Source organism: Argopecten irradians, chromosome 12 (genome assembly GCF_041381155.1).
Source record: "Argopecten irradians isolate NY chromosome 12, Ai_NY, whole genome shotgun sequence".
Taxonomy (NCBI): Eukaryota; Metazoa; Mollusca; class Bivalvia; order Pectinida; family Pectinidae; genus Argopecten; species Argopecten irradians.
Genome location: NC_091145.1, coordinates 11,042,548 through 11,066,098, shown reverse-complemented (window position 1 = coordinate 11,066,098; position 23,551 = coordinate 11,042,548). Strand labels below are relative to the sequence as shown.

The following is a 23,551-nucleotide window of genomic DNA, read 5'->3' as shown; positions in this document are numbered from 1 at the left end:
CATTACTGTTTTAGAAGCATCTTACGATAGGAGACGTTGTGGAGGATTCAGGGACAATTCAATTGTGCGTATGAACTATGCATGAAGATTATGATCCGGATACATGGAGTTGCTTATCAAACAATCATCATAGATACTAATCGTACCCGAGAAACTTCAGCCAGGTAGGCGTTCAGGTCCTGGTCACTGACTGAGGGGAGCGCCTGGATATCACTGAAGTACTTTTCCACCCACTTTCGGTATTTTGGAATATCTTTAGCAAACAGGAGCTTGTTGGAAGGGGAATCCTGAAGTTAGAAAACAGTATGTTAAAATAGTTTTTTTAACCAATAGATTCATTTCCACACTCTTTCGAAAACTTAAATAATCAAACCTTACTTTCATTTAAACTGAAATACTACCGATTTTCTTTACCAGAATGACAAGCGGACAAACCTTGCCAAGTCTGTGTTCAGAGGTTGAGCAACTATCCATGAAGGTTTGTGCCACCACAGACAGACACGAATCCACAATGCTTGGTTTTTGTATGTCATATACAAAGTTGGGATTCTTTATAATGTTCACCCAGAACCGCAGCAGTAAACTGAAAGCAGAAATCAATTGTTAACGTTCAGAATGAATATCATGTTTAGCTTCGAAACTATTCAAACAAATACCACTTAATTGGCTACAGTAAATACTTAAGTATAACAATTGGTGAACGCCTTGATACATGATGCAGTCACTATGATTTTGTTTTCATATTTGTTTACATAATATCATGAATTAGACAGCAGCCACAACATTCTGTGCAAACTACACTCTTTAGTACACAGGTTAAGCTTCGTTTCCGGTTGTGAGATAATCATGTTGAATTGTAGTTACCTATTACATTTCCAGGTGTGTACAACATCGGGGTCAGTTATGTTGTAGCGGTGAGCGGCATGGTCCATCATGTCAAACAAGTATTTTATCACCGGAGGCATACTGCTGTCCACCTTGAGGACCATCTCAAAGAAATCATCTATGTACTGTTTCAGTGTTCCCTGTAAATGTGGTAAAACATCACAATAAAGTTCAAAGGTCATGATGAACGGCAAAAGGGTTGAACTATATCATCATTAGACGTGTGAATACACTCAATATTGAATGAAATTTTCAGAATATCTTAATAAATAACATTGTTTAAGACTGGAAAAAATGAGAATTAAATAACGAAACGAATCCCAGTTTTTAAAGATAAGGGACTTCCGTACTTCATGTAATTGGTGGTAATTTAAAATCCGTAATGAGGCATACCTTAGTGGCCAGAAGGCGAGTGAGGTAAATCTCGGAACTCATCTTGAGACCCCCTCCATTATTACAGTCATCGTGTTGTTTGACCTGAAAGACAAAACAATGTTCCGAATTAAATCAAATACATCAGGTATTTAGCTTACAAGGATCATGTGGATCTTATTTAAATATTGTAACATCATAAACATCCAAGTTACCTTTTATACAACTGTCAGTTATTTTGCTCTATGGTACACATGTGTATTAAAATACGAGATCTAGTCTATATTTAATCAAATATTACTTGTTAAGGTCCAACAGGATTTCAGATTTGACAGTAGTTTGTTTAGAGTCTGTGTAAGACAAGAGGCCCATGGGCCTTAACGGTCACCTGACATCCAATAGTAATTTGTCATTTAAGGGCCAACATAATAGCTCTGAGGGACTTTAACACATGGTGTGTTAATTTTTTCCCTTCTGTATTCATCACAGAAGCTGAAGTAAATATGAACGGGACAATAGGCTATTGCAGTAGGTCACTATGACGTATGGTCAGGTGACCTAAAAATAGTAACAGTGACCTTGACCTTGACCTGGCAATCCTGAAACTGTATCTTGTCGAAAATATTATGGTCCTTTAAATATGTGTGAAGTTTGATCAAATCACTCAAGGAATGAAGCCGCTAGAGCACTGAAAAGGATTTTCTAAAAATAGTAACGGTGACCTTGACCTTGACCTGGCAATCCTGAAACTGTATCTTTTTCAGTCATTTGTATTTGTGTGCAGTTTGATCAAAATCACTCAAGGAATGAAGCCCCTAGAGTGCTGACAAAGAAATTATCTAAAACTAGTAACAGTGGCCTTGACCTTAGTCTGGCAATCTTCACACTCAAACTTGTCCGAGATATTATGATCCTTTGTCTATGTGTGAAGTGTGATCAAAATCACTCAAGGAATGAAGCCGCTAGAGTGCTGATAGGGATTTTCTAAAAATAGTAGCAGTGACCTTGAACTTGACCTAGTAACCCTGAAACTCAAACTCGTCCGAGATCTTGTTAATATTAAGCTACTTGCAAAGTTTCATCAATCTCGGTTCACATTTACTCAAGTTATCGTGTTCACAACAAAAAATTAACGCACGGCGGACAACGCACGACGCATGAGGACGGACAAAAGGCTATCGCAATAGGTCACCATGACCTATGGTCAAGTGACCTAAAAATCTAAGGAAAAACTGAAATTTAAGAAGGAGTATTAATGTGAAGTTCCTTAAAAAGCTTTTTGGTACATAACCTACCAAATGCCAGATCTTAGTGCCGACTTCAGTCTCGTTACGAGCGATGGGAGCTGCATCTCTATGGGGAAATCCCATGGAGTGGACAGACCCTGAAACATAGTCACCAAATGTCTTCATAATGTATATGGTTATTCCTCACTTTAATACACATTTCAAACCAGGTTGAATAGATTAGTGATTCTGTTGACATGCAAGGTAATGTTAAATGACTAATTGAATAAATCATGGAAGCAGTAAATGCTATGACTACCAGGTAGTCTTGATCGAACATTTTGATTATGTTCCCTTTTCTAATAATTCAGTGCATATTCTGGGGTTGCATGCTTGTCTTGTTTTGCCAGATAATTACCACATAACTACCAAATAACCATGTTGAAAAGTGGGAAATATTTTGTTGACTTACCGTTAGGTGAGCGAGGCATCGTCCGACAGTTCTGGTGATGAGTTAGAACCATTTCGGAGTGGTCCAACACCTTGTAATGTTGGAGAGTGTTCAGCTGTTTCCAGCCCTCCACCTTGATTGTAGTGTTGTCCTCATCTAACATCATACGGCCACTATTACTGAGTTCTGAAAAAAATAGGGATCAATCAACCAATATAGAACCTATATGTATATATATCAACCAAACTGAATCTGAGGATTCCATCTCAAACTCTCTACTTGTCTCTGGAAATAATCTGTTTATTCATTCTGTGCGATATTGAGAACTTTAACTTGGAACTAAAATGTTAAATGTAATGTTTATTTGTCAAAGCAGGTCCAAATCTCTACTTGTCTCTGTAGAAATAATCTGTTTATTCATTCTGTGCGATATTGAGAACTTTAACTTGGAACTAAAATGTTAAATGTAATGTTTATTTGTCAAAGCAGGTCCAAATGTGAGTCATCGTGTTGTTTTTCTGTTGCCATTGTGATGTTAAGGCCGGTGTGATTGACAAGTTACACTTACCTAAATCTAGATCTGCAGCTAATGGCCTCTGGGAATATGCATAGTTTCGGAATATTGTGTCCAGCATCTTCTCTTTGGCTTGTGTAATAGTATCACAGTCTAAAACTCGGCACTTGTAACGCTTTCCCTCATACTCTATATTCAGGTTCTATAAAATACAACAAAGTAGTCGGCATTAATTTCAGTAAATTTTCAAAATATAATTCCATACCTGGAATATATATTTTGTTTAAAGATTGATAGCCATCTCCTTCATTTTGGCACAGCAACATTTGTATTATCATACAATGTCCATCTGGGCATATTCAATGTGGCCCAACTTATACTTAAGAATTGTCTTTAATCTATCATGGTGTAGACATAAATTTTAGAAGTTGGCAACAATCAGAACCAAATCTGCTTGTGTATCGTTAATTTAGATTACACAATTTTATGTTCCTAATTCTGGTAGGATATTGGATGAAATAGATGGACAAACAAATGACTTAAGATTGTTGCTGTGTGAATTCAGCCACAAAAAATCGATATGTTTACTTACCAACATTTCTACCTCTAGTTTACATTCTGTTCTCAGCAGACGGTCTTCTGACAGAGAATACCTGGCATCACAGGTCACGTGATCTATGGGGCCTTTTTCTACCTGGACCTTGATGGCCTTATACAGTATGTACAGTGACGACCCTGCAGAGTCCTAGAATAGACAACACACACAGGTAAGTTAATAAGTGAACTGTTGTATCAATTCATTACATATGGACCAAATTTTACTGTTAAATAAGCCCATGGTCCTGTGTAGTCTGAGCACTTGAAACAGGAATAAGCCCGAAACCCATGCATCTTATTCCTTATCAAAGTGCTGAGAGTTCCATGGCTTATTTATTACAGTCAACTTAGGGAAACTTTCCTAGTTATTCATCCTCGCGAAATGGCACAGTTTGGAGAAAAAGAACACCTCCAAAAATGTTTAAGCGAGTGCAAATTTGAAGATTCTAATATGTGGTCTGGTAACATATGATGGCAATTGTTTAAACCATCAAAACTATTTTCATTGGGTGACTATAAAACAATAATTGAAGTTTTCCATTTGAATCGAGAAAGACATAATTTGAGTTGTTTGATCAATTTTGACATCGTGCCATTTAAAATGAAAGATGAAAGGTTATTAATGTATGTACTTAAAGTCACACAGATATTTTTCTTTAAAGAAGGTTTGTGACAAAAATGAAAGTAAGAAAACAAAAGTAAAGATTATACTGAAAAAGAAAAAAATAATGATTAACATGGATTTAGTATTATTACACTTTCTGAAGGGAATAACTTATCATCCGAACTCTTCTTCACAAGTCTTATAATTAAATCTGTACTAAATAATTTTATTTTCAAAAAGATGAAATAAAGTAAACGAAATGCTAACATAAGGTTAATAATTAAGTATGAAAGCAGAGAAACTGAAAGGCTATGTTCTACAGAATTTTCTCTCTCTAGCCAGCATAAATATAATCCTGATATCTAGCCAGCTTACGTTTACAAGATTAGTATAACCTCAACTCTGTTTTGTGCAACATGACATCAACCTACACTCTGTACAACATAAAACCCAATCTTCAAATCATTCAGATATCACAAAATCACCAATTTGTGAATTAAAGGGTCTTAATCGTAGCTTTTACAAAGAAAATTTAAAGCAGCTCAAATTAGGCATTCCAAAATCATAACTTATTTTACTGAAAAGCCATTTTTTTCATTATTCCTACAATAAATTGTCATAAACACTACTAAATTCAAGAAACACAGATGAAAATAAAATACAATCTTCTACAAATTAAAACAGCCACTATCCTATAATGAATCAAATTCAAACATGAACAATGCAAAGATTGAGAACTTGTCAATCTGGAAGATTCATTACTATGTTGTATATATATCGCTAAGAACTAAAACAATTGAAGTCATTAGTTCTTGTAATATATACTTATGGGTAATTTTTTTTCAGACTGAAAAATTCTTATTTTCAAAATTCTAGCATTGCATGGATTAACTTATTTTAGGCATCTATTTTAACCGTAACAGAAATGCATGGTGTGTGAAATGTGCTGATGTGCTTTGTGATAAATATATAGTCACACTAGAGTGTACCACAACTCCTCTATCTATCCATCCATCCAGAAAAACGAAAATAACTAACCAAAATGCACTGCTTTGTTCAAAACATACCTCAACTCAAACCAAAACAAAGACTGAAATGATTGATGACCCTATTGTTTTATTTTCATTTTTACCATATAATGGCTATCATTCTTTTAAATTTGTTAAAATTAAAAAGTGAAAAGTTAATTATTAATAGATAAAACAGCAATAATAAGGGATTAACAAGTACTGTAATGACTTTTGTACATGTACCAATTGTTACATTATTTACATTTTCAAAACTTTACGAGAAAAACATTTTTTTTTTATTTCACCCAAAAACCAAAAACACAACAATCAATGTCTGTTCACAAGATAAAACAACTCCACAAAGACTCCATATTTTATTATGACAACACCAAGTTTCCGCTCCGGTTAGACACAAATATTAACCACAGAATACGTGACAGATCCGTCTATGTGTATTACTATATACCTGTTAGAATACAATATTACTAGCGTATTAGTGGGGTTAATTACATAAATACCTACTATTTGTGATTAAATTATAATTTATTGATCATTAAACTTATGTGCATAATAGGTTATTTTTATTGAACTTTTGAATTATTTTCCATCTTATCATTGTTATTAATCCTTGATCACACCAACTTTGGACAATTTATTATACTGCATTTATTTCTCAGTAAGATTGAATTTCTTTCTCACCACAAAATCATCTACATTTTACTGTATAGCTGTTAAAATTCGCGGATGTAAAATTTCGCGATTTACTGTTTGGGAATTATTCGTAAGAGTTTATTTTCGCGAATTATCTATGTAGTCTTTGAAGGCGTCATTCAGACCACAGGCTATAATATGTAAATGATAATTTTGATTCATTTCGTAAGGTATTAAATTTCGCGAATTAGGATGGGTTCGCGAATTTAGCGAAATAAAAAAAAAACGCGAATATTAGCAAATATACAGTATATATTTTGTTTTGTCAACTGTCAGATTTTAGCTCTGTATAGTGCATGTAAATGAAAGATTAGTTAACATAGAAGGACTAAACATATCAGGAATCTTAAAATGAACTTCAAAAAATTATCTCAATGGTTCTTATATGGTTCTTTTGTCAAATCAAATTCCAATAGTGCAGCATATTAGGTCTCTAATGAAAAGGCGAGAAAAGAGATTAAGAAGCGTCGCAAGTTATTTAATTCTCTACGTAATAGTATATTTGAGCTAAACAGAAATTTGACATTTCACTAAAGGGTAACAACTCCTGGAAGCAATGGCTTGCGAATAATTAGCGTATGAATATACATGAGATGATATTTTTTTGCACTCAACACACACTTACTGGGAAATTCGACTCTTCCTGAAAGTGAAGAATATCTCAAATTCAGACGGAGGATTAAATTGTTTTCTATGACATATTGTGAGATGTTGTTTTTAACGAAAATGTTCTTGAGAAGCTTGCAATGTCATTTTTAGTCCATTTCAGACGGTCTTAACGAAAAACGTTTTTTAAAAAATTGATTGACATCATGACACATATTTCAATCTTACGCATACATGTTGAAAAAGTCCTACTAAAATAACTCACAGACCCCAGATAGCCCGCATCACTCACCTGAATATGTATAGGTCCCCCCTCCTCCAAACATTTGGCATCACTCTACATTCAGGAGAGTGTCTACTGTATGCATATTATTTTCTTCCTAATACCTATTGTTTTTTGTTTACATACGGATACAGGATAAATTTCCTTAAAATCTTAAGACAATAAGCTGTTATTAGGCCAATTCCCCTGGCCAACGAAAATCAAGAACCAATTCTTCTTTCTCCATGTAAGAAAAGGAGTGACTTACAAGACAAGATGATAGATGACAAATAAACGAACGGGATGTTGCACCCAACCCCATGGACTTTTTAAGAAAAAGTCTAATAACTTGTAGTACTATCTTACCAAGTAAAAGTGCCCCATCAATGAAAAGGGCAACCTATCTTTTGAAGGACCTTAAATTTTACTTATCAATATCAGACACACAAGTCAAGTTTAAGGAAATTTACAGCATTTTCCAATAGAGTTATCATTATTTCACAAATTTGCTTCTAGAAATTATTCTACAAAGCGTTAGCAAACGCCACAAAGAACAGCAGATCAACCAAGCGTTAGACTACGCCAACAGTACTGGAAACCATGACTACCAAACATATCATTAATTGACTATTAATATGTCTCTAGGTATTGTTATTCTATTAAAATTTTAAACTAAATCATATTTTATTTTTTCAAAAATCTTGCTCCGAATTTTGTAATATATGCATGTCAAAAAGCCTTTATTATCTTAGATTGGTCCAGGTGCTGTAGGTCTTACTAATATCTGCTGCTAATTTTTCACTTCTAATGCCACACAGGTCTGTGAAAGATAATTTTCCTTTTTTTAAGTCTTTACAATAGAGCCAAACCTTTATTTCTATCTTTTTTTCCCATTGATTTGACTTTTTTAAATTGACGATCAAGCATCTTTTACATCAACAATAGGTATTGATAAGAAAAGGAGCATCATTTTATACAGATCTGACATAGGCATGAAGTGATTCGGTCACAAAAATATCTCATAAGGAAGATAACTCTATTTAAATTTTACTTACCACTAAGTATTTATACAAACACAGGGACAGCCAATTAGCTAACAGCTTTTCAACAACTGACTCTCACGTTCTAAAACAAAATGAATATAAAATCCGTTCTAAAACAAAATGTAATATAAAATCATCTACTTGCTTCAAAATATTTATAAAATTCATTAAAAATGATGATGATAGCCCCCTGGGGGTCAGAGCCAAAATTTATACAAGTTCTGTTCCCCTCCCCCCAAGGATGTTTGTGGCCAAATTTGGTTACAATCCATGCAGAACTCTATGACTAGTAGCGATTTAAAGGAAATGTTTTTTAAAAAATTGATTGACATCATGACACATATTTCAATCTTACGCATACATGTTGAAAAAGTCCTACTAAAATAACTCACAGACCCCAGATAGCCCGCATCACTCACCTGAATATGTATAGGTCCCCCCTCCTCCAAACATTTGGCATCACTCTACATTCAGGAGAGTGTCTACTGTATGCATATTATTTTCTTCCTAATACCTATTGTTTTTTGTTTACATACGGATACAGGATAAATTTCCTTAAAATCTTAAGACAATAAGCTGTTATTAGGCCAATTCCCCTGGCCAACGAAAATCAAGAACCAATTCTTCTTTCTCCATGTAAGAAAAGGAGTGACTTACAAGACAAGATGATAGATGACAAATAAACGAACGGGATGTTGCACCAACCCCATGGACTTTTTAAGAAAAAGTCTAATAACTTGTAGTACTATCTTACCAAGTAAAAGTGCCCCATCAATGAAAAGGCCAACCTATCTTTTGAAGGACCTTAAATTTTACGTGCTATCAATATCAGACACACAAGTCAAGTTTAAGGAAATTTACAGCATTTTCCAATAGGAGTTATCATTATTTCACAAATTTGCTTCTAGAAATTATTCTACAAAGCGTTAGCAAACGCCACAAAGAACAGCAGATCAACCAAGCGTTAGACTACGCCAACAGTACTGGAAACCATGACTACCAAACATATCATTAATTGACTATTAACATGTCTCTAGGTATTGTTATTCTATTAAAATTTTAAACTAAATCATATTTTATTTTTTCAAAAATCTGTGCTCCGAATTTTGTAATATATGCATGTCAAAAAGCCTTTATTATCTTAGATTGGTCCAGGTGCTGTAGGTCTTACTAATATCTGCTGCTAATTTTTCACTTCTAATGCCACACAGGTCTGTGAAAGATAATTTTCCTTTTTTTAAGTCTTTACAATAGAGCCAAACCTTTATTTCTATCTTTTTTTCCCATTGATTTGACTTTTTTAAATTGACGATCAAGCATCTTTTACATCAACAATAGGTATTGATAAGAAAAGGAGCATCATTTTATACAGATCTGACATAGGCATGAAGTGATTCGGTCACAAAAATATCTCATAAGGAAGATAACTCTATTTAAATTTTACTTACCACTAAGTATTTATACAAACACAGGGACAGCCAATTAGCTAACAGCTTTTCAACAACTGACTCCGTTCTAAAACAAAATGTAATATAAAATCACCTACTTGCTTCAAAATATTTATAAATTCATTAAAAAATGATGATAATGATTGTCAAAAAGATGAAAAAATACCTTTAAATCACCATCAATATTTTTACTTTATATTTGTTAAATTTTACTCAAATTTGTTTATTCTTCGTTTTTTTGTTCATGTATTTTGCATTTCGATTTAAATACAAAAAAGTTGTATACATATTTCTTTTAGCTGAAGATTAAAGATGCTCCACCGTCGACAGAGCATAAACGATACTCATCATTTGAACAATAATTGGTGTTAAATTGTGTATATATGTGTCTATCTAATAAAATAAAATAATAGAAAATAATTCATTTTGCTTTTAGTGCGTGCACAATCAGTATATAAAACATACTGCCATTGAATTTTTTCAGGACGCAATTAATTATTTTAATATTATTTTCTTGAGTAAAATTAGAAGCTCAAATTTTTCAATGAGAGTAATTATTTTGAATTTTTTCAGGACGCAATTAATTATTTTAATATTATTTTCTTGAGTAAAATTAGAAGCTCAAATTTTTCAATGAGAGTAATGATGTAAAGTATGTAACTTTTGTAACAGAAGAAAATTAATGATTCGTCTTTTTTCATAGAGAAAAAATCTTATTTGTCAGTGGGGGAGCATCTTTAAAGTAAAAATAAGTACATGTCTTTTACTTACCTCCTCAACATGAGCTTTGGATGTCGACTGTCTACAGATTTCTCTATTAAATCTGCTAACAATGTTTTCAAAATTCTGCAAACACCAAAAAGAAACCGGTCATTTAATAAAAGTATCTTATGAATATGTAGCTGGATTCAACGACCTTAGTTAGTGTTCTGTTGGAGAAATGAAGTAGTTATTCATACTTTGACAGAGAGCCTTTGAGTTGTATTAATGTGACTTTTAAGCTACGTATATGATAAAGGTATCATTGCTTGAGTCATCTCACAAATGATGTATGAAGTAAATGAATTATGATTTTGTTATAATGTACAGTAAGTAGTCTGTAAGTGAGGGAGTAGCCACCACAACTTTTTGTACATAAACTTACTCTGTAGCATATTCCATATTGTTCTGGTATAATATCATCAACAGTGAGGCGACATTAGATCTGAAATGACAGAGACAAGTTCCATTAGTAAAACTATGAAAATAACAAATTATTTTTGAAAAATCAAACCAGGTCTTGGAGTAATTCTAGTTTAAGTGAAAACGTTAATCAGTAGTTACACAGTCAAACCTGCCTTAGCGACCATCTCTGTATAAAGAACACTTGCTTATCAGGCCACTTTCTCAAGGTCCAATTTGTCAAATTCAACACGTATATATAAAGATCACTTGGCTATTGGATGATCTTTATAGACAGGTTTGACTGTCCCCTTCGGTGATGTTTATAGACAGGTTTAACTTTATTATGATAGTTGATCTATAAGATTCCTGAAGTTGTAATAGCTTACTTGTCTCTAATGCTGAAACTTTTCTGTCTTTCCAAGGTTCTGATGAGTAGGAGGAGGAAGTGTTTATTCTGGAGCAGCTGGTTGAAATGTACGATTCCGATATCTGGATGGCGATCAATATTTCCGTTCTTTTGCTGAGAAAATAAAGAAAATAAATGATAATAAACAGGTTGATTCACAACAACTTACATATGTAAGGCGTTCACGTACAATTATAAAATTTTATTGGGGAAAAAAGGAAACTTGGAGAGTTCAATTCTGACGATGTCATGAAGTAATTGATTGTAAGATATTTGCAACAATTTCACCATTTTCTTGGTATCCTTTATTCAATAATGAGTATAACAAAGCTGAACAAATCAATTGCTATCAGGCAGCTGAATTATTAAAGCATTCATTTATGTTTTAGAAGTTTTGGGTGCCAACTGAAATATGGTCTTTATCAATATATTTCTGTTTCAGTCCCGATGTAGTCCTACTGATTACACAAACTTACCATAGGGGGATGGAGAATGACGTGGTCCAGCATGCCAGGAAATAGTACATTAAATGTATAACTCTCAAAGCTGTAAAATGGCTTTTTGCTGGCATCCAGATCATTTGTGAGGTCTGTCATGTCGGTCTGCAGTTCGGCAAATGCTGGAATAGAGTTGGATATAATTTTATTATCTAGAGGACTTCAGATCTGTTGTAAAGAATTCCATGGTTTTGATTTCAGACTATTGGAAGTTCAAAAACAGTGTTTTTGTGTAAATATTTTCTCAATTGATTCGTTTTGCTACTGACCTTGTCTACATTCATTGCGGACATTGCTCTCCAGCGAATCCAGTTGGATCTGCATTTTTCTGAACTCTCGTTTGGAACGATTCTTTTGGCGGTGGTAGAAACATGTAAATGCGATGAAAGCTAAAATGATAACGAACACAATCGCTGCCACACCTCCAATGATGTAAGCAAGCATATCCTCCTCAGGGCTTGGTGTCTCGTAGGCTAGGAAACCGATCTGGTATTCACGGTTACCAATCTTGACAATGACCTGTGGAGCGTTGCTGTTTGACACCACTCCATTGCTTTGGATGTTTTGAGGTTGGGTGGTTGGTGGCGTGCAGTAGATCTCGTTTTCCACAAGATTTGTAACATTACACATCTTTTGGCCGATCATGACTGTCACATCCTCTTTAGTGGCCGCCACATTCAAACCTTGGCCCTAAAAGACAATGAAATACAAAATCTTTTAGAGTTATAATATAAAATTTCCGATTGCAGGTCTGATATCAAAGTTATTCATATTCTTCTAAAAAAAAAGACTTCTTAAGAACCTTTGATTCTAACTTCAGCTCTGTCGAATATCATGGAAAACGAAAAATGTGTAAATTGTATAATATTTCATCAAAATTTCAACAATTTCACTCAAAATTATTTTAGATAAATATACAGCATCAAGTATTATGTTTCTTCCCTTTTATTTTTTAGCAATTTCACACAAATTATTTTAGGCAAATACACGGCAACGGGCCTGGACGTTGTTTCATTGAATCAGAACTGGTATCAAAGAAGTGGATGAAGACTATATGTTTGAGGAATTGATACACTTTAAAATGTCGAGAAAAGTATACACACCCTAATGATGAGGACTTCACCCTTGAACTCCTTCACTCGTCCCTGCTCAGTGAAGTTGAACACCTCTGGATCAGGAAAGTACTCCAGGGAGCTATCCACTCCAGGAAAGTTGTGAGACAGATTTTGTACGGCCATCACATTGTCCATGATGAAGCCAATCTGGGCATAGAGCTTCTTCGTAGAACGCCTCAAACGCTCGAGTTTTTTGTCACTCATCTGGGGCGTCGGACATTTCATCATTGTTGAGTTGAGTATGTAGCAATTCTGGAAAAAAATAAAGAAAAATTTATAATCAATGACAAGAAGTTTTTTTTATGAAATTGAACTATCCTAAATGCACCAAAAGTTATTACGTGCAATAATTAATTTGACTTACATATGATATTATTACTTTAGAAGGTATTTTTGTTGAATGTTTCTTTAATTAAAATTATTTTGCTACTTCATTCATTCACACCTGTGATTTCAAAATGAAATGCTCGATCACTAGAATCAGAGGAAAACAAACGTTTAGGAGTGAAAGACTTAAATGCTGGTATACGTATATACATATATCACTTTAAATATGTATGCCCCTGCTTTCTCTGATATACTTTAACAACATTCAGTTCCTTCTGTTAGAATACGTACAGATTCCCTGCTGCGTTGTGACTCCACTGTAGTAAACATCTGCGGTGTTTGTATACAAGTGAAGTTTGTACCGATCACCGTAATGTTCCTTCCTCCGCTGTAAACAATCAAAACAAATCTTTGTTGTAAAGTACAATGTGAGGTTTAAACAAAACTTTGGTGGAGACATTTCATTGCATTAATACATCATTTACCAAGATATACTATATAGCAAGATCAACTATGATCATCTAATGGTCCATATTGTGCATACATCTGTCTTGTTTTCTTATAATTCACTTCCTACTAGCACCTTCAAAAGTTATTAAAGAAGATCAAATTTTCTTTTAATTTTGAGTTATAAATGATTCTCTTCTTTTGACGAGAATAGCACCAATCAACCCTCTGATATTAACACCAAAGGGAAGCAGAAAACAACTTCAAGGTGGGAAGTCAGATTCATTTTTTTCTACAAAAATATGTTTTTATAGCTTGTGTGTCTTCAGTTTCATCCCTTTACCTTAGGAAGCTGCGAACAGGAGATATACTCTTGATTGTCGGGTCGTCATAGTAACGGAACATGAGCGAACCATAGATGTCGTTACCATCAATACTGGCTCGGATCATTTCGTCTCCAGTTTGGACACTGGGAGGAGTGGTACAGATGACAGACTTCTGGTTGGCTTGCCTGTCAAACGAAGATAGATTGAATATTTATCTTACAATAAGAATATTAAACATGGGGTAATGAAGTCTGTGGCTTTGACTACCGTCTTAGGGGATTTGTGGAGGATGGAGGTAGTGTAAGGCCTCTGTCTGCTTTGGACTACAGCGAATCAAGACATTTCATATTGGTACTGAGATAAACTATTTGGTATTTGATATAATAACAAACCATATATGCCTAGTTAGGCCTAAAAGGGTAAATCATATTTGCAACAACATGCATTTATATACCCTCAACATATTTTCATTGATTTTAGAATGATCATTATATGAAATGATGATGCTTTTAAGTAGTAAGAGCTTTTGATGTGACTACTGCCTTTGAGGAGAAGGTCTTCATGAAGGATTGGAGTAGTGTTAAAAGGGACACTTATGTATCTGACTGACTTGGGTAAGAGGATGAGAGGAGAGGGTAGTTATCAGTTGCTTACCTTCAGCGCACCTAGAACTTTGATATAGGGACAGGGATCTGACCCCCCAGTATTCATTCCTAATAAAGTTATTCTTATCTTTGGAGATAAAATACTTAATACAATTCTATAGTCATACATATTCATCTCTATGGATAGTCCTTACCCGGTGATTGCACAGGTACGGTTGTTGATGGTGATGGAGATGCTGTTACCAGCGTTCAGGTGTAAACCTTTAATGGTGATGACAGATCCTCCAGATTTGGGGCCATGGGCAGGGGTAACCTTTTCTATCGACGGGCTCTATTGGGGAAAAATAAAAGATGATAATTAACATATTGGTAGACATATTTACCTTCCATATCACAGGGGAAAAAGTATCAGTTAAAAGGCACATTCTACATTGTTTCTTCAAGATTGTTTGATACAGATTTTTTTCTAATAATTATCTTAATGTTTGAAATTCTTTTCAATATATTGTTACTAGAAATGAATATTGTTTTTTTCTCCATAAAAACACTATTTTTCCATTGAAAACAAGGGTAAAATGAAACACTTACCAGGTAGTGGAATTTAATTTTACTGAAAACGTAATTGAGGACAGTAACATGTCCAGATTTGTCTCCACGTTCACTGGCGCCGACAACACACACAATCCTGTAATAAAAGACAAAACAATAGCTGTGTGCAGGTCTATATATTCTATGGCACTAGTTTAAAAGACACTGTGTAAAACAAGTTTTGTGACATTACAAACAGGAGCAAATAAGTTTGTGTACAGAATAAATGGAAATATCGATGCACTATCATGCAGTATCAACCGTGACATCTGCATAATATTTCTTTCTTCTTTTTTTTTAATCTTACATCTTACATCATGAAATTAACCTATTTTCCAGAAAGTCATGAATGAATTAAAGCTGATAATCAGATTTCTGTTGAAAGGAAATGTATTTAAAAGTTCACCTCTGAAGTTTCAACAAATTCAAAAGTTCACCTCTGAAGTTTCAACAAATTCAAAAGTTCACCTCTGAAGTTTAATGAGTGTATAATTCAGTAGGAACATCTCTGTCTGTAGACTAACTTACCTCTGTGAGGGTTGATATTGTTGCCTTATGGGTCTACAAGGAACTCCTGCTATGGACACATTGTTCTGAATGTCCTTGTATTCTGTACCAAGGTTTAACCCTGTCAAGGTCACACGTGTGCCTCCCATCTTGGGGCCATTGTTGGGAGAGATCTGAAAAACATATAAGTTCATAATCATATTTTAACATATATGCCAGTGTTAGCTACAATCCAAAAATAAGATTGGAAAAGCAACAGCCAAATTTACTGATTGTCAGACAGTATATAGCCACTTTTCATGCTTGCTAATGCAGACATTTCCATTCAATTTCAGAGTATACACAAAACAAAATACAAAGTCATGTGCAGATTGTTTGACAGCTAGTGATCAGTCAATTGGCAGAACTCACAATCATTACATGTGGGCAAATTTTATTATCAATGAAAACAAAATGATTTGTTTGTTAAAAGTTTTGTTACCAAATAACTCTCTGCTCGGCTAAACTTTTCTTGGTTTAATTCACTGGACTATGAAGAAAGAAAGTGTGTAGGAATAACAAAAATGACATTGAGGTCAAAGTTCATGGGACACTCACACTTTGGATATCTGGGGGTGGACAGGTATCTCCGCTACTTCTCCAGATTTTGGGCCGTGGGTCTTGTGAATCGTTACAGAACTTGCGGTACTCACACGTTCCATGGCACCACTTACAGTCCAACAGAATCTCGTAATTCTGCATGTATTTACAGTAACTACAGTCTCCGTTACCAAGCCTGGTACAGCTATATATAGTCACTGTAACAAAAGGCAAAGGTCATATATAAAGGTTCAAGGACATCTATTTACAGTTACAGCTATATATAGTCACTGTAACAAAGGGCAAAGGTCATATATAAAGGTTCAAGGACATCTAATTACAGTTACAGCTATAAATAGTCACTGTAACAAAGGGCAAAGGTCATACACAAAGGGTCAAGGTCAGTCATTCATATTATATACATACAATTTTTTGTAGACTAATCAGGAGTTGATGGTTGATATATAATATAAGTTACTTATTTAACAGAGACAGACAATTATAAGCAATAAAATATTATCAGATATTATCCATACATTTTGAAACAGTAGCTTATTTACCAAAGGGTGATTGAAAGTGACACATACCTTGTGTGGAATCATTTTCTACTTCTGTATTGTCTCCAAAGAATATTCTGAGATCAGCTTTGAATTTGCCAGTCTTGAATGTATAAGTCATCTACAAAAAGACATAATCAAAGTACTGAAAGTACTGGGATTTAAGCCTAAAAAGTCATCTACAAAAAGACATAATCAAAGTACTGAAAGTACTGAGACTTAAGCTGTATAAGTCATCTACAAAAAGACATAATCAAAGTACTGAAAGTACTGGGATTTAAGCCTAAAAAGTCATCTACAAAAAGACATAATCAAAGTACTGAAAGTACTGAGACTTAAGCTGTATAAGTCATCTACAAAAAAACAATCAAAGTACTAAAAGTACTGGGACTTAAGCCTATAAATTACTGATATGTCTTGAATGTAAAATTCATCAACAAAAAGACATGAAAAACTACCATAACGCCATTTACCAATATTTACATGTTCATCGTAGTCCAACTATGTAACCTTACCAAGCGCAGTTGGCAGTAATATAGGCAATGAACTTCAAGCGCTTATTATGACGCCATTATCATTGTGACGTCACAATTGTCTTGCCACAGATCACGGAAGACGACTGTTCAAATGGCTATTCCATCCATGACAATAACAAATGATTATTTCATTATAAATGCAAAATCCCTTGGGGTTCATCATAAAATTGTAACCAAATGTAAATATCAGCATTGAACGTCTTTCAGTTGGCATTCATAGCGCGCTTCATGGAATTTGCCTCTGTCCAGTTGGCATTCATATTGGCTATGAATGCCAACTGAAAGACATTCAATGCTTAATTGTTACTGTTGTGAGTGTCAATATTGGATAGAACAAGCCTCGATTTCTTGAAACAAAAGTGCAGACTTAAGTCAAAACTTAAGTGTTCTCTCCTTATGTAACTTATATGAAAACTTATGACTTAAGTCAGTTTTTGACTTAAGTTTGTTTCGAGAAAGCGGTGCCTGGGCATGTTGATAAGGATAAAAATGTTTAGTAATGCTTGAAAGACATGAATTTCACAAACTTTCAGGTCTGTAACACATTGAGATACTGGTCTGAACGATTTATTGGTAACAGTTTATGCCCCCTTACCCCCACATGTATGTATGGTTTTATCCACATTAAGCCGTTAAGTACATTATTCTGTGACCAGATTCATTTTTTGTTTAATAAAAACATTTAACAGCTGCACAAACGGGCTATAGGGACAGTGTTAAGTGTACAAATTATGGGGTTTACGATAGAGTCAATATGTACAACATGGAATTTCCTCATCAGCTAGTTCTTACCTGTGGAATATTGCACCGGATGAGTTCACTGTCAAGACGGTCACAACTGCCTCTCACTATCAGTGGGGGATCGGTGATATATATCTCTGAACGATAGCCCTGCATCCTAGGCTGTTGTCATAGCAACCAAAACAAAGGAAACACTTCAAGCAAACTTACATAAACAAGATTTCATCGAATAATGTAAAAAAGTTCAATGACAAAAGAATTTAATGATTAAATTTTGGTTTATCAAAGTAAAATTTTGATACAACTTCTTTATCACTACAGTTAGTACTAATGACTTCATTTGAAATATTGCTGTTTAATTCATAAGCAGGTATTTCATTTAACGTTATTTAAATTTGAGAGAGATATTTATGTCATTTTCATATGAATTAATTTATCATCCCTGATGAATCATTTAATGTTTACGTGATTTTCATATGAATTAATCCATCATCCCTGAAGACACATTTTGACTCTTCTAAATCTAGACCAGTTCATTATGAAATATCAGAAGTGAGTGAGTTAATGGTGTTTACAAAATGACATATTATTCAATAAGTGCCCTTAAGAGAAAATAAATATTAAGAAAAGAGCTAACATTTACAAAAGATAAAACAAATCTAAAACAAATTACTTTGAAAACAGTTAATATTTTTTTTAATCTTACAAGATGCTCTGGAAAGTTGAATCCATGGATTGTGATCGCCTTGGCCCTTTGGTTCGGGATGTAGACTGGTTCTGTCTTGTTCCTGTCAATACGAGGACAGTGGTTTGGCCCACGTCGTCCATCACCGGAATATTTCTGAAAATCAAGAATTTTCTGGTCAGCATTTAGATTAAAAACAGCTTCAAAATGATACGGTTGAATAGCACCTGTCAAAGTTTACAAATAATGTGAAAACCTCAATTTGACAAAATTTTAATGAGCTGGGTAACCATGACAACAGGCCTTTGTGGTTTACAAGAAGTAGAGGACAATATGTGATCAAAATTTTAAGATCTCTTACATAATATCCATAACTTTTACTACTACATTCATTTTTCTGATTTTGGTTTGACAACCTAGTTAGAAACTTAATAACAGCCTTCTAGAAAGTTATATATATATAAGTTTTTATTTATAATAACCAAACACATTTATTGTCTTGGTGTTAAATTGATTTTAATTATTCAACTATTTCACTATCTTTGAATCTAAGACTTTTAACATGCATAAACTATAAATCAATACTATTTTTTCTCTATTTTCCATACTTCAGTTTAAAATTATTGTTTTTAAGATTTAAATGAATGATATTTGCCCTATATCTGCAGCATGCAAATAATCTCTATCTAATCTATTGATCACAAAATGCAATTCTTGTTTCACGTTTACTCTCATTAAAAGGTATCTTCTGACTCCATCAGTTCAAAATGCTAGAAAACCTGCAGTTAAAAATCCAAAATGCTTGGTAGTACAACACATGCTGGTTACAAAACAATGGTATATCGAAAAAGAGGATCGTAGAGTCCGTATCCAATGCAGGAAGGAATTAGTTATGTTAAATTGTCTTCTGATGTTATTGTGGCCTTTTGGTTCAAAGTCTGATCATTCTACTATATGTATGGTTCGATCTCTGTTTCTGATGTATTTGTTTGATGTTGAACAGTGCTTTTTTTCGTTGTAGTTTGGCTTTCCACCTCCATCCAAATCTGGCTAGTCTCTCAAAAACCCTCTTAAATTTTTTTCCCCGGCAAAATCAGAGGATATTCAAATATTGCTAATAAGAAGTACGGTATATAAGAGAATAATGTCATTTTGTGACTTTATTTTTGAAAAAAAAAAAAAAAAAAAAAAAGCACCTGCACATTTGTGCATTCATCCAAAACAAAAATCATATCATAGAATAATTTGAAAATTAATATGGTTCAGTTAAGATGAAAGAATTTTTTCAACAAGGGAGATAACTTCAATTAGTATCGATGAATTATACAGACAAAAGGAAAATCCAGTCTTTAACGCAAAATGCTTTTTAAGCATTTGATTCAAACAACATAAAACTTTCCTCAGGGTCAGAACTCTTCGGGATGTCACAAAATACACAAAAAGGGGAATAACTCTCATCAACAAAAGGCGGATCAGGTGCACTTGTGTCTAAAACCTTTTGCTCAGGTGCTTTTGCCAAAGGTTTTCATAACTCAAATTTATCAATGGCTAGTATTTCACCTCAATTTTAAAGTTTTAAAGACCGATTCACGATTTAAAATTTCACAAAAATATAATAAGGCTTTAACATGCTTGAGATCTGTTCAATATTTTCCAAGGCAGGTTATTCAAATCTCTGTTATTTCAATATAAATCTGTCATTAAGATATGAACATGCCATGCAGTACTTCACGTAACCTATTCCATTTATGAAAAAGATTCTTGAGAATTCTTTGAACAAATACCATGCTGCCTCATATTTTAAATGTTCATATTTATTTTTCATCCAAAAAGAACTAGAAAAGGGATTATATTTCATAGACATGTAAAATGTTTATCAAAACATCACTTCAATTGCCAGAAAACTGAAGTACTATACCAAATTTTTCATAATCATCCAACAAGAAAATTGGAATAGAGGAAAAAAATAACAACAGCAATATACAAATATCATTGATGAAGTATCTAGGAATCCATTCCGACAAAAAAGAAGACTTTTATATACAAGAGCTATGTATCTATAATTGTATGACAAATACTTCAACTTACTGTCGAGTTACCATCATCGGTTTCCTGAAAATTTGTAATTTTTAAAAACCTTAAACATCTGTCATGTGCAATGAACAAAATGACAAGTTATTCTGTATTTGCATATTACAGAGTTATCTGCCCTTGTGTGCATAGTTATCAATTGTGATGTCATTATTTTGTGAATGAAACTTCATTTTCTTTGAAAAATATGACTTAAAGTTTGTAAATATGAGACATCACAATCAATACCTACCTGCAAGGGCAGATAACTCTGTGTTATACAGATTCAGAATACAATTGATCCGATGCCAACTGTCACATCCATGTTAAAACCCAAAAAAATATTGGCAAATAAGAACCCAAGCAATAACGGCCAACAGTGACGAAAAATAAACAAAATTAAAGTGTTATTAAATGGTGTTGGTTTCAAAACAAAAATAACAAAGAAATGCTTAGAACTCAATTAAAATGTGCTCATTACGGAAATAAAATTTCAAACAAAATTAAATTTGAACAACAATTAAAAAACAACAACAAAACTTTCATCATGCTGTTAAAAAACCCATAGATTTCCAAGTTTTACCTAAACAGATTATAATTTCACTGTTGTTGATTACCAATGAGTATTTTTTCCTATGTTGGGGTAGCTATAGTATCGTGATTCATGTAAACCAGATTCAAAAGCTTGAGTAAACTAGTACTGCTAATCGAATTTAACTGACAATTGTACCTTGCAAGCTTTCCATACATTGTATTATGATTTTCTATGTATAATACTTCTATTTTATTCCAATACTGCCATAAAACCTTATCTGAGGACGACAAATTATCATGGCAAAGATCATTATATCAAAGTCATGTTTCATTCCATTTGAGTTTGGATATACATGGGTTTATTATATCTAAAGAAATGCTGTATTGCTATGATTCTGTTTAAGATACCAACGAAGTTGTAGAAGAAGTAAAAGTGTAAAAGTAGCATAAGTAAAATATTATATCTTGAATGTCATTTTAAGGGGCGTAAGTAACATGATGGAGTAAATTGGTTTTAATGTGAAAAATATGTTCTTTTAAGTAGCTGTTTCATGGTAACAAACTTAGCAATTTTACCATCAAATTGTTTTTCTCATCTTGAAGCAGTTTATCATTGGTTAAGGATGCTCCACCACCGACAGAGTATAAATTATATTCATCATTTGAACAAAAATTGGTGTTTAATCGTGTATATAATTGTCTAATTAACACAAAAAATAATATGAAATAATTTATTTTTCTTTTGATGCATGCGCATTCAGTACTTCATTCCATATAGGATATAGTGCCACGGAATTTTTTCAGGATGCAATTATTTATATTTGGTAATTTTAACATGAAGTAAAATTAGAAGCTCAAACTTTCCAATGGTGGTGATGGTGTAAAGTAAGTAACTTTTGTAACTGAAGAAAAGTACTAAATCGTCTGCTCTTGTTTTTGATAGTGAAAAAATATCATTTGTCAGCGATGGAGCATCCTTAACATACAACTGATGATGTTGTAACGTCATTATGTTATCGTCCACAGACCGGTTTCACGCATATGGCAGAAAAGAATCGCTGATCAAATCACATATACTAATATCTACCTTGTATCATTCTCTAAATAATTTATATTTTATGGATAGCTGCATGCTTACTCTATTTCAGTTTGAAAGTACAAGCGATGTTTATACCAATATAGCCTACAGAACAATATGCATAAAGTACTGGAACTAAATTATAACTTTGCCATCTTCTCATAACAGGTAAAATAACATATCAAACATATGCTTTCTAAGAACCTAAATAAGCGTTAAAATATACATTTCATTTCCAAATAGTCTTAAGGGAAACAGTATTTGATTTTGAAAGAGAAATGAAGACAAATGTATCTAAGAGGTCTGAGAAAAGTGTTCATCCCATGTTCTGAAATTCATACCCAAGTTACTGAAAAAAAGTAATATATTTGGCTCTTTTAAAAGTAGGTCAAGGTCATTTATTTGCATAAACTAGATAGTTCTTTATCCAAGCATGATCTAATTGTCAAATATCATAATCATAGCCGTCTTGCTTATTGAAAGTTTACAAAGTAATTTTCTTCTCGTAAGACTAACTATTGAGGAATCTAATATTTTAAGTGAAACAATTTGATGCTTTAACTTTCTTTTCTAATGTTTTTCTGTTAGTCCAACAATAGATTTCACTCAGACAACATTAAATAATGGGTGGGATACTGAAAAACCAAGTAAACGGTGAGAGTGTTGTGGGATAGCAGGTGTCCACTTATAACACAGAACTAAGGCTTGTACAGCACAACAGAACGTACATTTCGACTCACGATGATGCCACGAGCGTCACAGTTTCCAGAGTTAAACAGACACTTGTTCTCATAAACACACCAGTCACATGACCAGCGATTGTCTGTACACGGACTGCAGCTATAAAAGAATGTTGAAAAATTAGAAATTGAAATAAAGGTAAGGAATAGCTTAATAACAGGTAAAATTTGTACAAAAAAGATTAATATCAAAATTCAGGTAGCTATTAGCAAAAGATATGGGTAAAACCCAGTTTAAACTACAATAATATGGTGGTTGTAAAAACATAAAACGACATGGGTAAAATACAATTAATTGCTGTGTAATCCTAATTTCCTAT

At 33.5% G+C, this 23,551-nt stretch overlaps 1 protein-coding gene and 1 long non-coding RNA gene across 14 annotated transcripts in view; one reads left to right on the top strand and one right to left on the bottom strand.

Moving 5' to 3' along the window:
* The window catches only part of LOC138335949 (plexin-B-like), a 169,364-nt gene that overhangs the window by 4,723 nt on the left and 141,090 nt on the right, over positions 1-23,551 (bottom strand). For 10 of the 13 annotated variants that reach the window (XM_069285155.1, XM_069285154.1, XM_069285165.1 and 7 more), the window contains 27 exons: positions 23,220-23,331; positions 20,898-20,921; positions 18,831-18,965; positions 18,176-18,286; positions 16,878-16,968; positions 16,309-16,508; positions 15,733-15,884; positions 15,205-15,301; positions 14,811-14,947; positions 14,029-14,196; positions 13,530-13,626; positions 12,900-13,163; positions 12,066-12,486; positions 11,776-11,918; positions 11,280-11,413; positions 10,874-10,933; positions 10,501-10,575; positions 9,730-9,796; positions 6,996-7,013; positions 4,041-4,193; positions 3,503-3,650; positions 2,956-3,120; positions 2,553-2,641; positions 1,279-1,362; positions 865-1,025; positions 436-583; positions 147-287 (listed from right to left, as the gene is read on the bottom strand). In XM_069285155.1, coding sequence (XP_069141256.1) covers positions 147-287; positions 436-583; positions 865-1,025; positions 1,279-1,362; positions 2,553-2,641; positions 2,956-3,120; positions 3,503-3,650; positions 4,041-4,193; positions 6,996-7,013; positions 9,730-9,796; positions 10,501-10,575; positions 10,874-10,933; positions 11,280-11,413; positions 11,776-11,918; positions 12,066-12,486; positions 12,900-13,163; positions 13,530-13,626; positions 14,029-14,196; positions 14,811-14,947; positions 15,205-15,301; positions 15,733-15,884; positions 16,309-16,508; positions 16,878-16,968; positions 18,176-18,286; positions 18,831-18,965; positions 20,898-20,921; positions 23,220-23,331 — 3,595 coding nt within the window. The remainder of the gene's footprint in view (positions 1-146; positions 288-435; positions 584-864; positions 1,026-1,278; positions 1,363-2,552; positions 2,642-2,955; positions 3,121-3,502; positions 3,651-4,040; positions 4,194-6,995; positions 7,014-9,729; positions 9,797-10,500; positions 10,576-10,873; positions 10,934-11,279; positions 11,414-11,775; positions 11,919-12,065; positions 12,487-12,899; positions 13,164-13,529; positions 13,627-14,028; positions 14,197-14,810; positions 14,948-15,204; positions 15,302-15,732; positions 15,885-16,308; positions 16,509-16,877; positions 16,969-18,175; positions 18,287-18,830; positions 18,966-20,897; positions 20,922-23,219; positions 23,332-23,551) is intronic. The other 3 variants (XM_069285164.1, XM_069285168.1, XM_069285166.1) reach the window with 2 other exon arrangements.
* LOC138335950 (uncharacterized) lies at positions 11,897-13,195 on the top strand. Its single transcript, XR_011210369.1, has 2 exons — positions 11,897-12,028; positions 12,753-13,195. It is a non-coding gene; the product is annotated as an uncharacterized lncRNA (long non-coding RNA).